Genomic DNA, 25,569 nt, shown 5'->3' on the forward strand with positions numbered 1-25,569 from the left:
TATAAAGATATTTTCCCTTCTTTGATTCGACTATCACAGTCATTTTTGTGAACTCTTACATACAGTTTTCAATTAAGTTTTTTTTTTCTATAGATATCACCGAAATCTCATCAACTACAGATTGTCCAGAATGTACAAGCACTTCTATACCTTCGACAAGTCAGTATATACTTTATTAAACTAAATTTTACTTTTTTTTTATCCCACTAGGGGGCTTAAAGCAGCGATCCCTTGATCGCTTGTATATAGCTTTGGAATACTTAGAATTACAAACCATTATTACCTATCAGTGTATCACTCTGTCATGGCCTAATAGGCAGATACTAATGGGAGACCTGCAGGCTTTTTTAGGTAACCGGCTGCCATTGTAACTTATTACCGCTTCGCAATTGCGTCACGGGGCGCCAATGGGCTGAAAGATGGAGACTCCTTCCTCTATTAAACACCTTAGAGTCCGCGGTTGCGCCATGTAAATTGTTAAACTGCCGGGATCTACATTATCTATGATCCCGGTAGTTGCATCAGGAGCCTGACTTCTGCCGCTGATCTTGTGGGTACAATGCCAGTTATCATGAGATCTGTGTGACAGAAATATCCGTCACAATATGGAAACTAGCATTCTCTCGTGACGGGTATATCCAATGTTCATCGATAAGGGGTTAACCTTCATATTTTAAGGGGTTTTCCACCTTTGAAAATCCATTGTCATCTACATTATTATTGTTACAGCTCCATTGTCAACTACAACCGTGACAACCAGTAAGTTTCTTATAAATTAATAGATAAAACAGAAAATGTTAATATAACTTATTGTGTGTTCCGTGTTAGATGTAGTTACATATAGAAAGAATGATAATAGATGATAGATAGATAGATAGATAGATAGATAGATAGATAGATAGATAGATAGATAGATAGATAGATAGATAGATAGATAGATGGATGGATGGATGGATGGATGGATGGATGGATGGATAGATGGATGGATGGATGGATGGATGGATAGATAGATAGATAGATAGATAGATAGATAGATAGATAGATAGATATGAGATAGATAGATAGATAGATAGATAGATAGATAGATAGATAGATAGATGATAGATAGATAGATAGATAGATAATAGATAGATGATAGATAGATAGATAGATAGATAGATAGATAGATAGATAGATAGATAGATAGATAGATAGATAGATAGATAGATAGATAGATAGATAGATAGATAGATGATAGATAGATAGATGGTAGATAGATAGATAGATAGATAGATAGATAGATAGATAGACAGACAGACAGACAGACAGACAGACAGACAGACAGACAGATAGATAGATAGATAGATAGATAGATAGATAGATAGATAGATGATAGATAGATATGTGAGGCTCTTGTGTCCTTATAGTAAATTTCGTATACTTGCCTTTGGCCATCCAATAATCCATAAATCGGATAATTTGGCACTCATCAGGCCCTGATACTGCCAGATTAAAGGAATTATAGTGTACATAATACTCCATAATAAACTAAATTCTCGCAGCTTTTTTTTTTCACCATGTGTAGATTTATGGGAATATATGAAAACCTCGTAAAATGTCGTAATAGGGGAATGTGGCGTCTTCTTCACCTTCCAGCAGCCTGTACCTTTCTCTGCCTGCAGGTTCTCTGTAAAGGTTCTCCTCAGTCCCCCAAAAATGTGTCTGCAGCACTACAGTAAATAGTAATTACAACTCCCAGCATGCTCTGACGGCCGCAGGCTGGGAGTTGTAGTTCTGTAAAAACTGGAGAACCACAGGTTGGGGACTAAAGATTTACAGTATGTATATACAGTCTATAGTAATTCTAAATATAATCTGCTTCTAGTGTATCCAACATTTCAATAGCTACAGTATGCAGGGGATTTGGAGCTCTGTACCAGAAAAATGGTGCTCCGACTGCTATAAATACATTTTTGGTACTGATAATGTAAGGCACGGTGACCCATATGAATGACTGGCAGTGGTGCAAGAAGCCCCTCAATTTCCTAAAGCAAAAAATGCTCTAATTGCTTTGCCAAGAATTTCTTGTAAGACACCGATCCCCTGTCTTACTGTATTTTATAGTTGTAGCTTTATATTCTTTTAGGTTTCTTAGTTATATCCTATTAAAGTACACTAATTACAAAGTATTCTGCGCCATCTAGTGGCAAAGCCCTGATCTCTTAACTCTTTGTATGCCCCAATTGACAGGGAATGCCCTAACAAATTTCTGTATACTTTTAGTAATAAGGCTAATGTATGGATATGGGCTAGTATATTATAGTTAAAAAATAAAAGTCAAAATTAAAAATTCCCCTTTGGGATTATAAAATAAAACAAGTGTTCATAATAAATATAAGCCCAAAAAAAACACACACATTTTTTATAATAAATAAATTAAAAAGACCTAAGACAAAAAATAATATAGAAATATTTGATATTTTCATGACTGTAACAAACTACAATTCATTTATAACATCATTTACAGTATGATGATTGGTGTACGGCATAAAATAATAATAAATATAATAATAATAATGATAATAATAAAAATAATAATAAAAACGATAGCAAAATTGCTTTTCTTCTGCATTTTCTCAAAATAAAAATGAATAGAAATCAAACTCTAAACCCTCTTGCACACGACCGAGTGCCACTCAGGCCATTTTTCACGACATCCTAGTGGCACCCGATAGTCTTCACGGATACATTCACTCTGATCTGTGGAAAGATAGAACATGCCATATCTTTCCACGGATGGGACTGGGGTAGCACACACTAATGGACTGTATATGTACCAAAAAGTGGCATTTATCCAGAAAAACTCGTACAATTACGTCAGCCAGAAAATAAAAAATATGCAAAAAGGCAAAATATTTTAAAAAAATTCATGTCCCGAAGGCCAAAATTGGCCTGGTCCTCAAGGGGTTGAATTTCTTAGCACAGCCAGTTGGATGCTGTCTAAAAACTGCTGATAATGCCATAGGTTTCAAGGTCCAAAAATATCTTCCCAATTAAACAAATTATTAAACCCCTACCATGGACACCAAGAGACCTTGTTCCACCCTTGCTAAGTTTTAAAAAAAAAATCTCACCAAAATTAAAAAAAAATGTAATAAAAAAATGGAGTAAGGGTTTTTTGTTTTTTTTATACAATTTAGATTGATATGGTTTATGAACTATGTATTTTTCTTTTTTAATACAGCTCCAACTACATCAACAACCCCAACTACATCAACATCACTTGTTACTACTGGTAAGGGTTTGATAGTTTGGTCAAAATAAATGACTCAAATATTTACCTCTATATTCAAAAAGAGACATACAGAATGTATAAATGTTACCATTGTGATTGGTATTTGTTAAAAACTCTGCCTTATTGTTTTACAACTTCAACTACAACCACTTTACCAAAACTTTAAAGTAAACTTTAAACTAAACTTTCAGAAAATTTCTGACATGTCATAGTGACATGTAAGAAGCTTTGATCGGGTATCCGAGCACTAAGATCCCCACCGATCACTAAAATGAAGCGGCAGAAGCTAAGATGATCGCTGAGCCGCTTCGTCTCTGAACGGCTTTTCTCAGAAAGCAGAGAGGTTGGCTCAATAGAAAGCCTATAAGCCCGTACACCGACTGCCGTTATGACATGTCAGAGGTTTTTTGAAAGTTTACTTGCCCTTTAAATAAGAAAAGAAAAAGATTAGTATTATTTAGTAACTTTTCTTCTTTTTTTACAGCCCCTACTACATTTACAACCCCAACAACAAACACTTCCCTTGCTACTACTAGTAAGTTTTAAAGAGAACCTTTCACCTCCCCATACATGTGCAGCTGAGTGCAGCATGTAATGGGCCGGGCTGCACAAACATTTTTTTTCTACCCTCCTCTGTTATTTAGATATCGGTGCCGTTATATTTGGTTGCCCGATATTTAAATAACCTCCTGAACTGTCAATGGGGCGTGTACTGGCAAGGGGGCGTGTTACTATGGCTGTGTGTGACACTGTCCAATCAGATACGGACAGTTTTACAGCAAGATCGAGGACAGAGGAGAGAGTGTGCGTGAGCGCGCACGCTCTCACTCTTCAGCTTTCAAGATCAGTCTTCTGCCGAACTGGCAAGGGGGCGTGTCACTGCTACGGACAGTGTAAGAGGTGTAGAGAGGAGAGAGCGCATGCGTGCTTTCATCTCTTCAGCTCTTGCGAGAGATCAGTCTGGTACATTTTTGGCATTGTTTATATAAAAAAATCCTTAAAAGAAATAAATAAATAACCCAAACAGTATATTCAGAATGGGACGAATATACCATTTGGATTAGTATTGCTTAATCATTTTGCCATTTTTGGTGCAGCTCCTGATACATCATCAACCCCAACTACAACCATTTCACTTGTCACTACTGGTAAGTTTTGGGTATTTTTTCTATTACACCAAAACCAAAAATCTATACAATCAAAATAAAAAAGTACAAAATTGAATAATGTATTTATTTATTATAATTTTTTATTATTAGCATTATTATTATTATTATTATTATTATTATTATTATTATTATTTATACTATTATTACTTTTATTGCTATTGCTTAATAACTGTATTTTTGGTACAGCTCCTGCTACATCACCAACCTCAACAACAACCACTTCACTTTTCACTACAAGTAAGTGTATTATATTTTTTTTCCCTCCTCACCATCCAAAAAATGGCCCCCAGTACCAGAGGATCCTCTTTTAGGCCCAGGCACTAATACAATAATGGGCCTCAAAAATCCAACTTAAGACAACCCCATTTGGAGCTGACTTTAAAACAATCCCTTATGACTAGGGTCCATTTCTTATGGGGTAATTCACAAATTACCTATTAAACCTTATAGATGATCTGTCCTGTGTGGACAATGATAAGAATAAAGATTACAATTAAATTAATAGTGGACGTGTACATGTTCTGTGTACATAGTGGGGACCCTTAGAACCATCCCCTTCCGTGGGCCCAGAAATCGCATTTTGACTCTGCCACCAAACACCACTACAACCACTTCATTTTTGGGAACAAAGGTTTTATATTTTTGCTTTAAAAAAACAATTTCTAACCAAAGAAACAGGGAGCAATAATTGATTGTTTTGTAGTGTTTTATATATTTTTTTTAATTTTAGATTTCTGTTATATAATAACTGTCTTTTTGTACAGCTCCAACTTCATCACCAAACCCAACTACAACCCCTTCACCTGCGACTACTGGTGCGTTTTTGGCATTTTTTTTTACATAAAAAAAACTTGAAAAAAAATAGACATACACTATGTGCAAAATGAGAGGTGTATAAAGGGAAAATGTTTCTTACCATTTTGATTAGTATTGCTTAATAATTTTGCCATTTTTGGTACAGCTCCTGATACATCATCAACCCCAACTACATCCACGTCACTTGTTACTACTGGTAAGTTTTGGCTACTCTGCTATAACAGCAAAATAAAATAAAAAATGATACATTCAAAATAAGAGATACATGATGAAGTAACGTATTATTTTAATATTTTATTATTATTACAAATTTGTTTTACTTTTATTGCTATTGCTTAAAGAGGCTCTGTCCCCACATTATAAGTGCCCTGTCTCCTACATAATCTGATCAGCGCTGGAATGTAGATAACAACAGTGTTTTTTATTTTGAAAAACGATCATTTTTGAGCAAGTTATGAGCAATTTTAGATTTCGTTTCTTAAAGACCAACTGGGCGTGTTTTTACTTTTGACCAAGTGGGTGTTGTAAAGAAGTGTAGGCTGACCAATCAGTGATCAATCAGTGACCAATCAGCATCATACACTTCTCATTGTTCCATCCAACTGAGAAATAACAGTTTGTTTTTCTTAAATAAATTTTAGATTGCTATTATTTAATAACTGTCTTTATATACAGTGCCAAATTCAACTACAACTACTTCACCTGCGACTACTGGTACGTTTTTGGCATTTTTTGTTTTCACATAAAAACACCTTAAAATATAATCCATACACTATGTGCAAAATGAGAGGTGTATAGAGGGAACATTTTTGTTACCATTTTGATTAGTATTGCTTCATAATTTTACCATTTTTGGTGCAGCTCCTGATACATCATCAACCCCAACTACAACCACTTCACTTGTTACTACTGGTAAGTTTTGGCTACTCTGCTATAACAGCAAAATAGAATAAAATAAAAACTATATACCCCAAATAGTAGATACATAATGAAGTAACATATTATTTTTATATTTTATTATTATTATTATTATTATTATTATTATTATTATTATTATTATTATTAGCATCATTATTTTTATTGCTTAATAACTTTGTCTTTTTGCTACAGCTCCTGCTACATCACCAACCTCAGAAACAACCACTTCACTTTTCACTACAAGTAAGTGTATTATATTTTCATTATAAAGAAAAAAAGTTTTTTTTTCGTTCCTTACCATCCAGAGTGAGAATGCCCCCCCCCCCCCAAAGTACCAGAAGATCCTCCATTGGGCCCAGGCTCTGATACGATAATGAGCCCCACAGATACAACATAAGACAACCCCATTTGGAGCCCACTTGTCACAATCTCTTACCACTGGGGTCTATTTCTTATGGAATGATCTGTCCTGTGTGAACAATTATAAGAAGAAAGAATAAGATCAAATTTAAAGTGGACGTGTACATGTTCCGTATAGATGGAGGGGGGGGGGGTCTTCAGAATCATCTCCTCTGGTGCGCCTAGAAATTACAGTCTGACTCTGCCACCAATCACCACTACAACTACTTCATATTTGGCAACAAAGGTTTTATATTTTTAATCTATAAATGTTAAATTGCTATTATTTTATAACTCTCTTTTTACACAGCTCCAACTTCATCGCCAAACCCAACTACAACCCCTTCACTTGTGACTACCGGTACGTTTTTGGCATTTTTTTTACATAAACAAGCAAAACCCATGCAGTACATGCAAAATGAGATGTGTATAGGGGGAAAATTTTGTTACCATTATTGATTAGTATTGCTTATTAATTTTACCATTTTTGGTACAGCTCTTGATACATCATCAACCCCAACTACAACCACGACACTTGTTACTACTGGTAAGTAGTAAAATATAAATATACTGTATACACATTAAAAATGAGACATACATCAGAGAGAAAATTTTTGGGGTACTATTTTTATTGCCGTTGCGTAAATTTTTTGCCATTTTTGGTACAGCTCCCGATACATTGACAACAACAACTACAACCACTTCACTTGTTACTACTGGTAAGGCCTCATGCACATGACCGTATTTTTTTCCCACCCGTAAATACTGGCGTAAATACGGGTCCGGTGTCACACGTATTCGACCCGTTTTGCACCAGTATTTACGGACCCGTGCCCGTAAATATGGGTCCGGTGTCACACGTATTCCACCCGTATTTACGGGCAAGTTTTTGGCTGCAAAATAGCACTGCACTAATCGGCAGCCCTTCTCTCTATCAGTGCAGGATAGAGAGAAGGGGCAGCCCTTTCTGTAATAAAAGTTAAAGAAATTCATACTTACCCGGCCGTTGCCTTGGTGACGCGTCCCTCTCTTCACATCCGGCCCGACATCCCTGGATGACGCGGCAGTCCATGTGACCGCCGCAGGCTGTGATTGGCCTGTGATTAGCTGCAGCGGTCACATGGGCTGAAACGTCATCCAGGAATGTCGGGCCGGATGTCGAGAGGGACGCGTCACCAAGGCAACGGCCGGGAGACCGGACTGGAGGAAGCAGGATGTTCTCGGTAAGTATGAACGTCTTTTTTTTACAGGTTGCTCTATATTCTGATGGGAATTCACTGTCCAGGGTGCTGAAAGAGTTACTGCTGATCAGTTAACTTTTTCAGCACCCTGGACAGTGACTATTTACTGACATCGCCTAGCAACGCTGCCGTAATGACGGGTGCACACACGTAGCCACCCAACATTACGAGAGCTCCATAGACTTCTATGGGCCGCCCGTGCCGTTATTACGGCCTGAAATAGGACATATTCTATATTTTTCAACTGCACGGGCACCTTCCCGTAAGAAAACGGGGAGGTACCCGTGGCCAATAGAAGTCTATGAGCCCGTTATTACATAAAAAAAACTTGAAAAACAATAAACATACACTATGTGCAAAATGAGCGGTGTATAAAGGGAAAATGTTTGTTACCATTTTAATTTGTATTGCTTAATAATTTTACCATTTTTTGTGCAGTTCCTGATACATCATCAACCCCAACTACAACCACTTCACTTGCTACTACTGGTAAGTAGTAAAAAAATATGTATAAATATACCTTATACACATTCAAAATGAGATGTACAAAAGAGGGAAACTTTTTTGCTACTATTTTTATTGTCGTTGCGTAACATTTTTCCCATTTTTGGTACAGCTCCCGATACATCGACAACAACAACTACAACCACTTCACTTGTTACTACTGGTAAGTTTTGGGTATTTTTGCTATAACAGCAGAAAATAAATAAAAAATTATACATTCAAAATAAGAGGTACATGATGAAGTAACGTATTATTGTAATATTTTATTATTCTTTTCATCATTATTTTAATTGCTTAATAACATTGTATTTTAGGTACAGCTCCTGCTACATCACCAACCTCAACAACAACCTCTACAACAACCTCTACAACAACCACTTCAGTTTTCACTACAAGTAAGTGTATTATATTTTCATTATAAAGAAACAAGTTTTTTTTCCCTCACCGTCCAGAGTCAGACTGGCCCCCCAAAGTACCAGAAGATCCTCTGTTAGGCCCAGGCTCTGATACAATAATGGGCCCCAAAGATCCAACATAAGACCATCCCACTTGGAGCTGACTTTTCACAATTACTTACCACCAGGGTCTATGGAATGATTCACAAATAACCAATTCGACTTTATTGATGATCTGTCCTGTGTGAACAATGATAAGAACAAAGATTACGGTTAAATTTAAAGTGGACGTCTACATGTTCTGTATAGATGGGTTGGGGTCTTTAGAATCATCTCTTCTGGTGCGCCCAAGAAATAACAGTCTGATTCTGACACCCAACACCACTACAACTACTTCATTTTTGTTTTTTTCACATGGTTTTATATTTTTGCTTTAAAAAAACAATAATTCTAACCCATTGATTGTTTTTTGGTTTTGGATTTTACTTAATTTTTATTTATTTTTTTAAATGCTATTGTTTAATATCTGTGTTTTTATACAGCTCCAACTTCATCACCAAATCCAACCACAACCCCTTCACTGGCGACTACTGGTATGTTTTTGGCATTTTTTGTTTTTACATAAAAACACCTTAAAATATAATCCATACACTATGTGCAAAATGAGAGGTATATAGGGGGAACATTTTTGTTACCATTTTGATTATTATTGCTTAATAATTTTACCATTTTTGGTACAGCTCCTGATACATCATCAACCCCAACTACAACCACGACACTTGTTACTACTGGTAAGTGTTGCCTATTTTTGACATAACAGCAAAATAAAATTAAAAAAACTATATACCCCATATAGTAGATACATAATGTAGTAACGTATTAATTTAATATTTTATTATTATTATTATTATTATTATTATTATTGTTATTATTATTACTTTTATTGCTATTGCTTCATAACTTTGCCTTTTTTGGTACAGCTCCTGATACATCACCAACCCCAACTACATATACTTCACTTGTTACTACTGGTAAGTAGTAAAAATATATATATATAAATATATCGTATACACATTCAAAATGAGACGTACATCAGAGAGAAACTTTTTTGCTACCATTTTTATTGCCGTTGCGTAAAATCTTTGCCATTTTTGGTGCAGCTCCCGCTACATCGACAACAACAACTACAACCACTTCACTTGTTACTACTGGTAAGTTTTGGGTATTTTTGCTATAAAAGCAGATAATAAATAAAAAATGATACATTCAAAATAATAGATACATGATGAAGTAACGTATTATTGTAATATTTTATTATTATTTTCATAATTATTTTAATTGCTATTCCTTAATAACTTTGCCATTTTTGGTACAGCTCCTGCTACATCACCAACCTCAGGAACAACCACTTCACTTTTCACTACAGGTAAGTGTATTATATTTTTATTATAGTGAAAAAAAAATGTTTTTTTCATTCCTCACCATCCAGAGTGAGACTGGCCCCCAAAGTACCAGGAGATCCTCCATTGGGCCCAGGCTCTTATACAATAATGGGCCCCAAAGATACAACATAAGACAATACCACTTGTAGCTGACTTTTCACAATCTCTTACCACTAGGGATTTTTCTCATGGAATGATTCTCAAATTACCTATTAGACCTTATTGATGATCTGTCCTGTGTGTACAATGATAAGAACAAAGATTACGATGAAATATAAAGTGGACGTGTACATGTTCTGTGTAGATGCGGGGGGGGGGGGTGGTCCTCAGAATCATCTCCTCTGGTGGGCCCAGAAATCACATTCTGACTGCCATTAAACACAACTATTTTTGGCAACAAAGTATTTATATTTTTGCCTTAAAAAAAGAAAAATCTAACCAAAGAAACTGAGAAAAAATTATTAATTGTTATTATTTTTAATAAATGTTGGATTGCTAATATATAACTGTCTTTATACAGCTCCAAATTCATCGCCAAACCCAACTACAACCACTTCACTTGTGACTACCGGTACGTTTTTGCAATTATTTTTTTTTACATAAAAGACCTTGAAAACAAAACAAAAAAACAAAACCCACACAGTATATGCAACATGAAAGGTATATAGAAGGACACTTTTTGTTACCATTATTGATTATTATTGCTTATTAATTTTACCATTTTTGGTACAGCTCCTGATACATCATCAACCCCAACTACAACCACGACACTTGTTACTACTGGTAAGTTTTTGCATTTTTACATTTAAAAAAAAACCAAAAAAACATACATTCAAAATTATTTAGAAATAAATGTCTTTTGTTACAAAAAAAAATTTGTAGTATTTTTTAGTAACTCCTTTTTGTTGTACAGCTCCTTCTACTGCAACAACAACCCAAACTACAACCATTTCACTTGTTACTACCGGTAAGTAGTAAAAAAAACAAAAAAAAACTATATATTCTAACTGTGACGTACATTAGGAAGAATGTTTTTATTTATTTTTTCCTATTGTTGATTAGTATTGCTTAATAATTTTGCCCTTTTTGGTACAGCTCCCGCTACATCATCAACCCCAACTACAACCACTTCACTTGTCACTACTGGTAAGTAGTAAAAAATATATATATAAATATACCGTATACACATTCAAAATGAGATGTACAAAAGAGGGAAACTTTTTTGCTACTATTTTTATTGCCGTTCCATAAAATTTTTGCCATTTTTGGTGCAGCTCCCGATACATCGACGACAACAACTACAACCACTTCACTTGTTACTACTGGTAAGTTTTGGGTATTTTTGCTATAACAGCAGAAAAAAATAAATATATATACATTCAAAATAAGAGGTACATGATGAAGTAACGTATTATTTTAATATTTTATTATTTTCATCATCATTATGTTTTATTGCTTAATAACTTTGCCTTTTTGCTACATCGCCAACCTCAACAACAACCACTACACTTTTCACTACAAGTAAGTGTATTATATTCTAATTAAAAAGAAGAAAGTTTTTTTTCCTCACCATCCAGACTGGCTCTCCAATGTACCAGAAGATCCTCCATTGGGCCCAGGCTCTTATACAATAATGAGCCCCAAAGATACAACATAAAAAAAAACACTTGGAGCTGATTTGTCACAACCACATTGTGGAATGATTCACAAATAACCTATTATCTTATTGATGATCTGTCCTGTGTGTACAATGATAACAACAAAGATTACGATGAAATATAGAGTGAATGTCTACATGTTCTGTATAGATGGGGGGTGGGGGGTCCTCAGAATCGTCTCCTCTGGTGCGCCTAGAAATTACAGTCTGACTCTGCCACCAATCACCACTACAACTACTTCATATTTTGCAACAAAGGTTTTATATTTTTAATCTATAAGTGTTAGATTGCTATTATTTAATAACTGTCTTTTTATACAGCTCCAACTTCATCGCCAAACCCAACTACAACCCCTTCACTTGTGACTACCGGTACGTTTTTGCCATACACTATGTGCAAAATGAGAGGTGTATAGAGCGAAAAAAAAATTACCATTTTGATTAGTATGGCTTAATAATTTTTTTGCTACCATTTTTATTGCCGTTGAGTAAAATTTTTGCCATTTTTGGTACAGCTCCCGCTACATCGACAACAACAACTACAACCACTTCACTTGTAACTACTGGTAAGTTTTGGGTATTTTTACTATAACAGCAGAAAATATATGAAAAATTATACATTCAAAATAAGAGGTACATGATGAAGTAACATATTATTTCAATATTTTATTATTATTTTCATCATTACTTTTATCGCTATTCCTTAATAACTTTGTCTTTTAGGTACAGCTCCCGCTACATCACCAACCTCAGGAACAACCACTTCACTTTTCACTACAAGTAAGTGTATTATATTTTCATTATAAAGAAACAAGTTTTTTCCCCCTCACCATCCAGAGTCAGACTGGCCCCCCAAAGTACCAGAAGATCCTCTGTTAGGCCCAGGCTCTGATACTATAATGGGCCCCAAAGATCCAACTTAAGACAACCCCACTTGGAGCTGACTTTTCACAATCACTTACCACTAGGGTCTATTTCTTATGGAATGATATTTTTGCCTTAAAAAAATAAAATTCTAACCAAAGAAACTGAGAAAAAAATATTCTTCTTCTTATTATTATTATTATTATTTTTGTATAAATTTTAGATTGCTATTATTTAATAACTGTCTTTTTATACAGCTCCAAATTCATCGCCAAACCCAACTACAACCCCTTCACTTGTGACTACCGGTACGTTTTAGAATTTTTACATTAAAAAAAAAACAAATTTGAAAATGAAAAAAATACAAAACAAAAAACATATTCAAAATGAGAAGTAAAGAATGGACGAATGTTATCAGAATAATTGGTATTTGTTGATAACTTTGGCTTTTTGTGGTGCAGCTTCAACATCAACAACTTCAACTACAACCACTTCACTTGTTAATACTAGTACTAATACTTGTTAGTACTTTTTTTGCATTTTTTTTTTTGCATACAAAATCTTAGAAATAAATATTTTTTGTTACAAATTTGCTTAGTATTGTTTAGTAACTTTGCCTTTTGTTATACAGCTCCTAATACAACAACCCCAACTACAACCATTTCACTTGTTACTACTGGTAAGTAGTAAAAAAAAAACAAACAACAAAAACCTGTACATTCAAATTGTGACGTACACTAGGAAGAAACTTTTTTTGTTACCAATATTGATTAGTATTGCTTAATAATTTTGCCCTTTTTGGTGCAGCTCCTGATACATCATCAATCCCAATTACAACCACGTCACTTGTCACTACTGGTAAGATTTGGCTATTTTTTTTAATTACACCAAGACCAAAAATGTATACAATCAAAATAAAAATGTACATAATTGAGTCATGTATTTTAAAAAAAATATTTTTATTATATTAATTATTATTATTATTATTTATTATTTTAATTATTATTATTATTATTTATTATTTTAATTATTATTATTATTATTTTTATTATTATTATATTGATTGCAATTGTATAATAACTTTGTCTTTTTGGTACAGCTCCTGCTACATCACCAACCTCAACAACAACCACTTCACTTTTCACTACAAGTAAGAGTATTATATTTTCATTACCATCCAGAGTCAGACTGGCCCCCAAAGTACCAGAAGATCCTCCATTGGGACAAGGCTCTGATACCATAATGGGCCCCAAAGATACAACATAAGACAACCCCACTTGGAGCTGATCACAATCTCTTACCACTAGGGTCTATTTCTTATCAGATGATTCTAAAATAACCTATTAGACCTTATTGATGATCTGTCCAGTGTGAACAATGATAACAACAAAGATTACAATGAACTATAAAGAGGACGTGGACATGTTCTGTGTAGATGGAGGGGGGGGGTCCTCAGAATCATCTCCTCCGGTGGACCTAAAAATTACAGTCTGAGGGAACCCCAAAAATTGCAGGCTTTAAAAAAAAAATTCTAACCAAAGAAATGGAGCAATAATTTAAATTTTTTTTTTAAATAAATTTTAGATTTCTATTGTTTAGTAACAGTTGCGTAAAATTTTTGCCATTTTTGTTACAGGTCCCGCTACATCGACAACAACAACAACTACAACCACCTCACTTGTAACTACTGGTAAGTTTTGGGTATTTTTGCTATAACAGCAGATAATAAATAAAAAATGATACATTCAAAATAAGAGGTACATGATGAAGTAACGTATTATTGTAATATTTTATTATTATTATCATAATTATTTTTATCGCAATTACATAATAACTTTGTATTTTTGCTACAGCTCCTGCTACATCACCAACCTCAGGAACAACCACTTCACTTTTCACTACAAGTAAGTGTATTATATTTTCATTTTAAAGAAAAAAGTTTTTTTTCCTCGCCATCCAGAGTCAGACTGGCCCCCCCTCCCAAAGTACCAGAAGGTCCTCCATTGCGCCCAGGGTTTGATACAATAATGAGCCCCAAAGATAAAACATAAGACAACCCCACTTGGAGCTGAGATTTCACAACCACTTACCACTGGGGTCTATTTCCTATGGAATGATTCACAAATAACCTATTCGACTTTATTGATGATCTGTCCTGTGTGTACAATGGTAACAACAAAGATTACGATTAACCACTTAATGACCAGCCTATTTTAGACTTTGATGGCCAAGCCATTTTTTTAATTTTTCCATTGTCTCATTCAAAGAGCTATAACTTTTTTATTTTTGCGTCGACATAGCTGTATGAGGTCTTGTTTTTTACGGGACAAGTTGTAATTTTTAATAGCACCATTTTGGGGTACATAGAATTTATTGATTAACTTTTATGAACTGTTTTTTTGGGGGGGAATAGAAAAAAAACTGCAATTTTGGCACACTATTTAGTGTCCTAAATTTACGCAGTTTACCGTGTGGTATAAATAACATAATAACTTTATTCAGCTGGTTGTTGCGATTGCAACGATGCCAAATTTATATAGATTTTATATGTTTTGCTACTTTACTACCTTTATAGTCCTCGCCTGTAGTTAGTGCCCCCTGTATAGTCCTCCCCTGTAGTTAGTGCCCCCTGTATAGTCCTCCCCTGTAGTTAGTGCCCCCTGTATAGTCCTCCCCTGTAGTTAGTGCACCCTGTATAGTCCTCCCCTGTATTTAGTGCCCCCGGTATAGTCCTCCCCTGTAGTAAGTGCCCCCTGTATAGTCCTCCCCTGTAGTTAGTGCACCCTGTATAGTCCTCCCCAGTATTTAGTGCCCCTATATAGTCCTCCCTTGTAGTTAGTGCCCCCTATATAGTCCTCCCCTGTAGTTAGTGGCCCCTATATAGTCCTCCCCTGTAGTTAGTGTCCCTATATAGTCCTCCCTTGTAGTTAGTGCCCCCTATATAGTCCTCTCCTGTAGTTAGTGCCCCCTATATAGTCCTCCCCTGTAGTTAGTGCCCCCTATATAGTCCTCCCCTGTAGTTAGTGTCCACTATATAGTCCTCCCCTGTAGTTAGTGCCCCCTATATAGTCCTCCCCTGTAGTTAGTGTCCTCTATATAGTCCTTCCCTGTAGTTAGTGCCACCTATATAGTCCTCCCCTGTAGTTAGTGTCCACTATATAGTCCTCCCCTGTAGTTAGTGCCCCCTATATAGTCCTCCCCTGTAGTTAGTGTCCTCTATATAGTCCTCCCCTGTAGTTAGTGCCCCCTATATAGTCCTCACTTGTGGTTAGTGTCGACTATATAGTCCTCCCCTGTAGTTAGTGTCCTCTATATAGTCCTTCCCTGTAGTTAGTGCCCCCTATATAGTCCTCCCCTGTAGTTAGTGTCCACTATATAGTCCTCCCCTGTAGTTAGTGCCCCCTATATAGTCCTCCCCTGTAGTTAGTGTCCTCTATATAGTTCTCCCCTGTAGTTAGTGCCCCCTATATAGTCCTCACTTGTGGTTAGTGTCGACTATATAGTCCTCCCCTGTAGTTAGTGTCCCCCATAGATAAGGCCCCAACACTGTCCACAATAAAATGAAAAAAAAATAAACATTAAATGCTTACCTGTCCCGTTCCCGCGCCATCCTCCAGCGATGCCAGTCTTCCTCCAGCGGTACAACGCAGCAGCGTGATGACATCATTGCGCCAACTGCATCATCGCTAAAGCGCCGAATGGCGAAGCATGTGCCTCGCCAGGGCAGCACTAGTCAACTCAATTGTATCCGCTTCCTTAGGACAAGGATACAATTGAGTGCAGAGGACCGGTTACGGTTTCCCGCTTCACCCGGGTTCTACGAACCGGTTGTAATTTTAACATCCGGTTCAAGAGAATCGGGGCAAATCGTCCGGATCCCACCCCTGCTTGTGACGTTTTAGCCATTTATTGTTTTTACATAAAAGAAAACTACTGGTAAGTTTTGGGTATTTTTGCTATAACAGCAGAAAAAAATAAATATATATACATTCAAAATAAGAGGTACATGATGAAGTAACGTATTATTTTAATATTTTATTATTTTCATCATCATTATGTTTTATTGCTTAATAACTTTGCCTTTTTGCTACATCACCAACCTCAACAACAACCACTACACTTTTCACTACAAGTAAGTGTATTATATTCTAATTAAAAAGAAGAAAGTTTTTTTTCCTCACCATCCAGACTCGCTCCCCAATGTACCAGAAGATCCTCCATTGGGCCCAGGCTCTTATACAATAATGAGCCCCAAAGATACAACATAAAAAAAACCACTTGGAGCTGATTTGTCACAATCACTTACCACTGTTACCATTTTGATTAGTATGGCTTAATAATTTTACCATTTTTGGTGCAGCTCCCGATACATCATCAACCCCAACTACAACCACTTCACTTGTTACTACTGGTAAGTTTTGTGTATTTTTGCTATAACAGAAAAAAATAAAATATATATATGCTTTCAAAATAAGAGGTACATAATGGAGCAATGTATTATTGTCATATTTTATATATTTCATCATTATTTTAATTGCTATTGCTTAATAACTTTGTATTTTTGTTACAGCTCCTGCTACATCACCAACCTCAGGAACAACCACTTCACTTTTCAATACAAGTATGTGTATTATATTTTTATTATAAAGAAACAAGTTTTTTTTTCCTCGCCATCCAGAGTCAGACTGGCCCCCAAATTACCTGCTTCATTGTGCCCAGGCTCTGATACAATAATGGGCTCCAAAGATACAACATGACAAACCCATTTGGAGCCGACTTGTCACAATCTCTTACCACTGGGGTCTATTTCTTATGAAATAACAAATAACCTTTTCGACCTTATTGATGATCTGTCCTGTATGGACAATGATAAGAACAAAGATGACGATTAAATTTAAAGTGGACGTCTACATGTTCTGTGTAGATGGAGGGGGGTCTTCAGAATCATCTCCTCTGGTGCGCCTAGAAATTACAGTCTGACTCTGCCACCAATCACCACTACAACTACTTCATATTTGGCAACAAAGGTTTTATATTTTTAATCTATAAGTGTTAGATTGCTATTATTTTATAACTCTCTTTTTATACAGCTCCAACTTCATCGCCAAACCCAACTACAACCCCTTCACTTGTGACTACCGGTACGTTTTTGGCATTTTTTTTACATAAACAAGCAAAACCCATGCAGTACATGCAAAATGAGAGGTATATAGGAGGAACATTTTGTTACCATTTTGATTAGTATTGCTTATTAATTTTACCATTTTTGGTACAGCTCCTGATACATCATCAACCCCAACTACAACCACGACACTTGTTACTACTGGTAAGTAGTAAAATATAAATAAATATATATAAATATACCGTATACACATTCAAAATGAGACGTACATCAGAGAGAAACTTTTTTGCTACCATTTTTATTGCCGTTGAGTAAAATTTTTACCATTTTTGGTACAGCTCCCGCTACATCGACAACAACAACTACAACCACCTCACTTGTTACTACTGGTAAGTTTTGGGTATTTTTACTATAACAGCAGAAAATATATGAAAAATTATACATTCAAAATAAGAGGTACATGATGAAGTAACTTATTATTCTTATGGAATAATTCACAAATTACCAATTAGATCTTATTGATGATCTGTCCAGTGTGATGCAGAATGCTTAAAGTTTCAAGCAATTGAACTTATAAGACCTCCCAAACGGGGAGGCGATTGGGACAATCTCATTCTACGAAAAGAAGCCCAGTGGATTTACAGATTGGCATGTACACAACCAGCGGGTTTAAATGAACAGACAAACTATACGTGCTTTATATGAACATACATTTATATCATCCATTATCGGGCAGCCAAGTCCATATGGCTGTTTTTCTTCGTAAGGTGGCTTTCAAGCGAATTGATATGGCCAGTGGGTCAGCTTGTGTGTAATCAATACTTTACAATGTGAGGGACATCGCACTTATCCTTTCAATATGTACTTACAGTGGAAGAGTTGTTTTTGAAGGCAGTCTTTTTGCGGTTTGGAACTGATCCATAAAACCAATATCCTATATCCCATATCGTTACACTCCTTCCTTATCGCTGGTTCTGGCAGCATGGGCGATACGTCCGTGGCTTCCACTGCGCCTGCGTGTTCTTCTTGATGCGGTCGATGATGGTTCCGGGTTGTCAGCTGACGGCCGGGAGTCACATGGACAGGCGTCACGAATTCGGGGGACGCATGTGATTGGCTGGTTCGGGTAGCGCTGCCGAGAACAGGGGGTGGAGCTAGGTGTTTAAAGCAACTCATAGCCCCGTTACGAAGCATGCCGCGGACATCAATGCGAGTATCCTTCCGTGATGTACAGCAGAATACCTGCTGCTGAAAATATATATCGCTGGCAATCTGGCAAGAGTGACCAAGACACAGACCCCTGAGGATAAGTATTTGAAACGCGTAGGGTCTTTTTGATTTAGGGATTTTTTGCATAGGGAACGATAGCATTGTGTTATACCCAGCACTGGGAGTTTCCGGTGTGTCAATCTCGGACTCTGGTGTGTACTTGGGATTCAAACTATTGTTGTGCCCAATATTAATGCTGATCCCGAATGTATATCTGCAAAAACACTGTACTATGTTCATGAAATTTAACAGTGTTCAATGTTTAATACGTTTTTAATACACACGGTGGGGCTTTTCACAGTGGTGATTTACCCCTGTTTTTAGTGAGTTACAAATAAAAGGTATTTTTTACTCTATTGTCACTTCAGTGAATTTACTGAAATTCCTATATTGTGGGAGCACAATTATATTTATCCAAATTAATACAGTGAATTCTGTCCAGTGTGAACAATGATAACAACAAAGACTATGATGAAATGAATAGTGGACATGTTCTGTGTAGATGGAGGGGTCCTCAGAATCATCTCTGGTGGGCCTAGAAATCGCAGTCTGACCCACCAAACACCACTACAACTACTTCATTTTTGGCAACAAATGTTTTAGATTTTTGCTATACAGTTTAGATTTCTATTGTTTAAAAACTTTGTTTTTTCATACAGCTCCAACTTCATCCACAAACCCAACTATGACCACTTCACTCTTTACTACTGGTAAGTTTTTGCCAAAATAAAAAAAAATATATATATACCAACATGAAAGAAAAAATGACCACGGTCCACACATCCAATTTTCACAGTGATCTATTGCTGCTTCGCAAATATGGAAAAAATAAGCAGGAGGTTCTTAGTACACATGTTAATCAAACTGTATAAGTCCACTTGCCACTTTACGGTGACCTCGTTTAAATGGGTCCCTACTCTATTAGGTGCAGTACCACATGGCAACCAATGCCACCTCAACACAACACCTGCAAAGGTACAACCCAACAGCCAAACAGCACCCCTGCTGCCATGCTAAACACCAATTTTTTATATACTTTAGATATCTTTTGTTAAAGGGGTTATCTGGGTTCTGAATTTTTTTTGGGTAATGGCTGCCAATGAGATAAATAAGCAAAAGAAGCAGTACTTACCTATCCTTGGCCCCGGGATCCAGCGCTGACGCTCTAGCGGCGCTCCCTGTGAATGAGTCCTAGAAGACATCAGAGAGTCAAACAAGGCAATCAAGGCACTTGCCATTCCACAAAAAGAAAAAAGAAAACATACTCACCACCTCTGCTGGTCTCCCGTAGCGACTTGCCCCTGCCAACAGGTGAGATGATGTAGCTGCAGTAAGCACATGGGACAGCTACATCATATTACCTGCTGGCAGGGACGCATCTGGATACCAGGGGAGGTGGTGATTATGTTTTTTTTTTAAAATCTCTTCTTCTTCCCTCTTTATTATCTATAATTGACAAAATGGCGGCCAGCGTTCAGCGCTGGCAACCATTTTGACAATTCGTGCCCCGAGAACCCCAAAAGTTTCAGATTTCGGCAAATCCAAAACTTTGGAGAATTTGGGATTGAATTTGATTGGCGCCGAATCGGTTCGCTCATGTCTAATATTGACCAAAATACTGCCGTGTAAAATTGCCCTAATTTATAAGACCACATGGGCCATTTTTCTTGCAAATTTCGCCATGATTAGTATTTGCTCTTCATCTCTGATAGTCCCATTTCTGGGACTCCCACCTATAAGGAGAATGGGGACCCCCTGCTCCACTGGCATTTGTGGTATATCCTGTTGATATGTCATAAATATATCACATAGGAGAACCCATTTAAAGGAGCAATCTGGATAAAACGGATGCACTGTCATACGCCTAATGTCAACGGGGGCGAAGCATGACACAGAAATTCAATGGAAACCAAAGAGCGAACAACAGTCATGACACAGTAACAGTTTTTCCAGCATTGCTCCTTTAAGTTTCCTGAAATAGATATTATATAGACCCGCAGTGCCCCAAAAGCAGTGCCAGATAAACAGTGGCCACCACACAGTGCCCCCATCGCAGTGCCAGGTAGACAGTGTCCACCCCACAGTGCTCCACTATAACGTCTTAAACATTTAGTAAATGAATGAGCAGAGAATTATTTTCACTGACTATTGACTATTAATTATATTTAATTTCCTTGTGATAACATTATCTTTTTTTGGTAGTTCCTTCTACATCGATATCAAACACAACCCCTTCACCTATGACTACAAGTAAGTTTTAGATTATTTTCAATAAAATATATACCAAGAATTAGAGCTCATGGATACGGCCATATCACAGATCCGTACAACCTCCGAGTTGAGTTTCACCCTCGAAGACTATGGAGCTCTACTGTACCTCCGTATACCACCAATTTCATACAGAGTTACTCTGCATCAATCCGGCAGAAAAAACAATAGTCATATGCTCCATCAGACTCCATATTGCGGAGGTATTCTCCTATATGTACATCCCTTCTAGGGGAGAACATTTCTGTGATATGGTGCCGAACCGAAATATCACATGGGCTGCCGACATCTTCATAGTAAGAGCCACAGGGACCTCCATGCAGGACCGTCCACATGGCTCTGCCATTAGACTTCTGTATGCCATCTGTACCATGTACACCATGCCATGTAGTCAATGTGAGAGACTTTTGGTGCATTCTTATTGGCAAATCTCCCCCATTGACTATCACATTTTGAGTCCCCTTCTATGTGAAGCTCCCAGCAGTGAAGAGATTTAGGTTAGGAAGTTGCTAGTAGAGTTTTATTCATGATGTAACTTAAAGCTACCGGGCCTGATGCAACATTTTTAATGGCCCCCCAGGGCATGGCATCATTTATAGTATTGGTGTCCTGTTATGAGACAAAGAGCCTTCTGGGTCACGGGACCAGATTCTACTGCATCATTTTGATCCATAGAGTTACAGTACATTCTAGATGTTCCTGTAGACACATCAATAACAATTGTAATAGGTATACAATGCAAAATAGAAGTGGAGCCTTACTGCTCCAATCACTGTATACTAGTCTATAAAATATATAAAGAATAATCATGAGGATGATGAGGATGATAGTATAATCATGTCTTCTAAACATTACACAGGGGAGAAGCAGTGCTGGTGTCTTCCTCAAAATTGCAACCCAATAATGTACTACCATTATACCTGCTCTCTTATCCCATGTGACTGTCCTCGTAAGTAAAATTTACCTCTTTGTTATTAACCCTGTGATCACTTTTGAGCAGCATTTTACAGTTAACATATAGATTATATCTACATAAAAAGTGAATTCCAAACCCAACCACAGTTATTTAACCCGACCACAGTTTCTATACAGAATGAATCTACATAAAATATTTTATATGAATGTTCACCCTTGATCACTATTTAATTTTTTTAATCTGAATGGATCCAAATTTTGTGCTGATTTATTTTATCCTATAGCTTTATATCGGTCAGTACTCTTTCTGATACAGAGCTCCAAATCCCCTGCATAGACGCAGAGTTAAATGATATAATTTTGTCTGCATGCAGCCACCACTAGGGGGAGCTTAAGAGCTTACTGTATACTGAACGTATATTGTACCCAAAATAAAAAAGTATGTAAATGCTAATAAGAAAAACAGTGCCATTACGGAGTTGCGATATGACGGTGCACCGGGTGCCTGCTACTCAGTAATACAGAATAATAGAGGTTCCATGTGTCGTCATAGAGGCTGCGTACAGACATCTCTGCTGTGTGATGGGACAACACTATTCCAACATTTTCTCCACCAGACATAACCGAGCGGGTGAATATTCTTTCTTGGCATGAATAATTGATATTTGTCACCTTCTTTTTTTGGTACAGCGGCTCCTACAACTAAATCCTTAACTACAACCCCTGCAATCCCGGTAACTACAAGTAAGTATTGGTAGATCTCTTATTTTACATGTTACTGATGACTGTACCACAATATAAGGAGATATACAAAGGGAAATATTTAAATCCATTTTACATTAACATACAGATGAGTTATGGTAAAAATCCTAATTTCTATACAGTTCTTATTTTTTTCTACCCTATGGCGACCTTTGACTCTCCACCAACAATAGCGGGTAGAGAGGTTGTGGTGTTACCCGGGCCCCAGAGCCTAAAAGAGCCCAAAAGTAACAGAAATTACACGTAAAAGTTGGGGGGGCCATGTTATAGACTTTGCATTGGGCCCCAAGAGCATCAAGTCTCTACTCTGATCTGTAGCCGTGGTGAAACTACAACTCTCAGCATGCCCTGACAGCCTACAGCGTGCTGAGAGTTGTAGTTTCAGCACAATTGGAAAGCCACATGTTGCAGACCTCCGCCCTATTGTATCCACCACACACAGGGCCGCCATCAGGAATTTCAGGGCCCCCTACAGCTAAATTTTCTGGGCCCCCCTACCGTGGCACCGCCTGTTAACGGTACTCCGTCCAGCACTATATCATGGTACCCAGGGCCGCCATCAGGGGGGGTATTATGGGTACTGATGTGAGAGGCCCGGCCAAACCTAATTGAAAGGGGGGCCCGGCAACTGCCGCGACTTGCCTTTGGTAGAAAAAAAAACAGGCCCCTGCAATGGGGCTTGTTTTTTTCACCAAAAGAATGTCGTGAGCTGCGGGCCCCCCTTTCAATTAGGTTTGGCCGGGCCTCTCACATCAGTACCCATAATACCCCCCCTGATGGCGGCCCTGGGTGGCATGGGGGTCGTCATGGGGGCCGTCAAACACTGCCGCCAGTGCGACCGATCGCGCGCACCCGCAAACTCCCGCGCATGCGCACCCGCGACCGCCTGGAACCGCGCACCGAATTTTGAGGCAGATTTTGACCTGCCCACACTATCTTGCCGCGTTTTTTGCCCGCGGCGATTGAGGACAGCAGACAAAAAACGCAGGGAAAAATGCATTTTCTGCCTCCCATTGATTTCGATGGGAGGTCAGAGGCAGAACCGCGGCAAGAAAGGACGTGCTGCTTTTTCTTTTTTCCGCGACTGACTCCCATTGATTTCAGATTAAATCAATGGGAGGCGGTTTTGGAAGTTGTTTGGTGCTGATTCTGACGCAGTGTCCGAGTCAATATCAAGGCCCAAAAACTTTGTGAACTGGGCCTTATTGTTAGGGCTTATTCAGACGAACGTGTAATACGTCCGTGCAACGTGTGTGATTTTCACGCGCCTCGCACGGACCTATGTTACTCTATGGGGCCGTTCAGACTGTCAGTGATTTTCACGCAGCATGTGTCCGTGTGTCCGCTGCATAAAACTCACGACATGTCCGATATTTGTGCATTGTTCGCGCATCACGCACCCATTGAAGTCAATGGGTGCATTAAAATCAGGGCCAGCACTTCCGCAGCCGTATAAACTATGAATGAAAACAGAAAAGCACCACGTGCTACAAACAGAGTGTCATAATGATGGCGGCTGCGCGAAAATCACGCAGCCACGCATCATACGCTGCTGCCACACGGAGCTGTTATGGACCTTTTGCATGCGCAAAACGCCACGTTTTTGCGCACGCAAAAATCACACGCTCGTGTAAATCCGGCCTTAGGGTAGGAACACACTAGGCATGAACGCTGCGGATTTTATGCAACACATTTTATTGTGGAAAATCCGCAGCGTATCACAGTCGCAGCAGAGTGGATGAGATTTGAACAAATCTCATCCACACGCTGCAAAAAAAATGGACCTGCAGTGTGGCTTTTGGCTTTTTAAGCCGCAGCGTGTCAATTTATTCTGTGGAATCGCTGCTCCTCTGTTGCGGAAATGCGCGGCTGCGTGATTTTCGCGCAGCCGCCATCATTATGACACTCTGTTTGTATGTTTGTAGCACGTGGTGCTTTTCTGTTTTCATTCATAGTTTATACGGCTGCGGCAGTGCTGGGCGTGATTTTCATGCACCCATTGACTTCAATGGGTGCGTGATGCGCGTACAATGCACAAATATCGGACATGTCGTGAGTTTTACGCAGCGGACACACGGACTCACGCTGCGTGAAAATCACTGACAGTCTGCACGGCCCCATAGAGTAACATAGGTCCGTGCGAGGCGCGTGAAAATCACGCACGTTGCACGGACGTATTACACGTTCGTCTGAATAAGCCCTAACAATAAGGCCCAGTTCACAGAGTTTTTGGGCCTTGATATTGACTCGGACACTGCGTCAGAATCAGCACAGTGGCGCTACCTACACGGGGGTGCCATCCACAGGGGGTGCTATCTACAAGGGGCAGTGCCACTACCTACAAGGCGGCTGTGTGGCACTATCTGCAGGGGGCACTGTGGCAGTATCTACAGGGGGCTGTGTGGGACTATCTACAGAGGGAAGTGTGTGGCATTATCTACAGAGGGAAGTGTGTGTCATTATCTACAGGGGGCACTGTGTGGGTCTATCTACAGAGGGCAGTGTGTGGCATTATCTACAGAGGGAAGTGTGTGGCATTATCTACAGAGGGAAG

At 38.0% G+C, this 25,569-nt stretch overlaps 1 protein-coding gene across 1 annotated transcript in view; it reads left to right on the forward strand.

Moving 5' to 3' along the window:
• LOC142660042 (uncharacterized) overlaps positions 1–25,569 on the forward strand; it is a 57,369-nt gene that overhangs the window by 15,548 nt on the left and 16,252 nt on the right. The window contains exons 17-60 of the mRNA XM_075836693.1: positions 94–159; positions 730–759; positions 3,224–3,274; positions 3,759–3,809; positions 4,372–4,422; positions 4,630–4,680; positions 5,208–5,258; positions 5,405–5,455; positions 5,935–5,973; positions 6,121–6,171; positions 6,370–6,420; positions 6,887–6,937; positions 7,073–7,123; positions 8,256–8,306; positions 8,434–8,484; positions 8,636–8,716; positions 9,259–9,309; positions 9,457–9,507; positions 9,697–9,747; positions 9,877–9,927; positions 10,092–10,142; positions 10,679–10,729; positions 10,891–10,941; positions 11,072–11,125; positions 11,254–11,304; positions 11,433–11,483; positions 12,137–12,187; positions 12,331–12,381; positions 12,539–12,595; positions 12,937–12,987; positions 13,311–13,358; positions 13,487–13,537; positions 13,779–13,829; positions 14,316–14,369; positions 14,533–14,583; positions 17,040–17,090; positions 17,250–17,300; positions 17,770–17,820; positions 17,955–18,005; positions 18,140–18,190; positions 19,730–19,780; positions 21,273–21,320; positions 22,198–22,287; positions 22,944–22,997. Of these exons, the coding sequence (XP_075692808.1) occupies positions 94–159; positions 730–759; positions 3,224–3,274; positions 3,759–3,809; positions 4,372–4,422; positions 4,630–4,680; positions 5,208–5,258; positions 5,405–5,455; positions 5,935–5,973; positions 6,121–6,171; positions 6,370–6,420; positions 6,887–6,937; positions 7,073–7,123; positions 8,256–8,306; positions 8,434–8,484; positions 8,636–8,716; positions 9,259–9,309; positions 9,457–9,507; positions 9,697–9,747; positions 9,877–9,927; positions 10,092–10,142; positions 10,679–10,729; positions 10,891–10,941; positions 11,072–11,125; positions 11,254–11,304; positions 11,433–11,483; positions 12,137–12,187; positions 12,331–12,381; positions 12,539–12,595; positions 12,937–12,987; positions 13,311–13,358; positions 13,487–13,537; positions 13,779–13,829; positions 14,316–14,369; positions 14,533–14,583; positions 17,040–17,090; positions 17,250–17,300; positions 17,770–17,820; positions 17,955–18,005; positions 18,140–18,190; positions 19,730–19,780; positions 21,273–21,320; positions 22,198–22,287; positions 22,944–22,997 (2,304 nt within the window). The remainder of the gene's footprint in view (positions 1–93; positions 160–729; positions 760–3,223; positions 3,275–3,758; positions 3,810–4,371; positions 4,423–4,629; positions 4,681–5,207; positions 5,259–5,404; positions 5,456–5,934; positions 5,974–6,120; positions 6,172–6,369; positions 6,421–6,886; positions 6,938–7,072; positions 7,124–8,255; positions 8,307–8,433; positions 8,485–8,635; positions 8,717–9,258; positions 9,310–9,456; positions 9,508–9,696; positions 9,748–9,876; positions 9,928–10,091; positions 10,143–10,678; positions 10,730–10,890; positions 10,942–11,071; positions 11,126–11,253; positions 11,305–11,432; positions 11,484–12,136; positions 12,188–12,330; positions 12,382–12,538; positions 12,596–12,936; positions 12,988–13,310; positions 13,359–13,486; positions 13,538–13,778; positions 13,830–14,315; positions 14,370–14,532; positions 14,584–17,039; positions 17,091–17,249; positions 17,301–17,769; positions 17,821–17,954; positions 18,006–18,139; positions 18,191–19,729; positions 19,781–21,272; positions 21,321–22,197; positions 22,288–22,943; positions 22,998–25,569) is intronic.

This window comes from Rhinoderma darwinii, chromosome 8 (assembly GCF_050947455.1).
Source record: "Rhinoderma darwinii isolate aRhiDar2 chromosome 8, aRhiDar2.hap1, whole genome shotgun sequence".
NCBI lineage: Eukaryota > Metazoa > Chordata > Amphibia > Anura > Rhinodermatidae > Rhinoderma > Rhinoderma darwinii.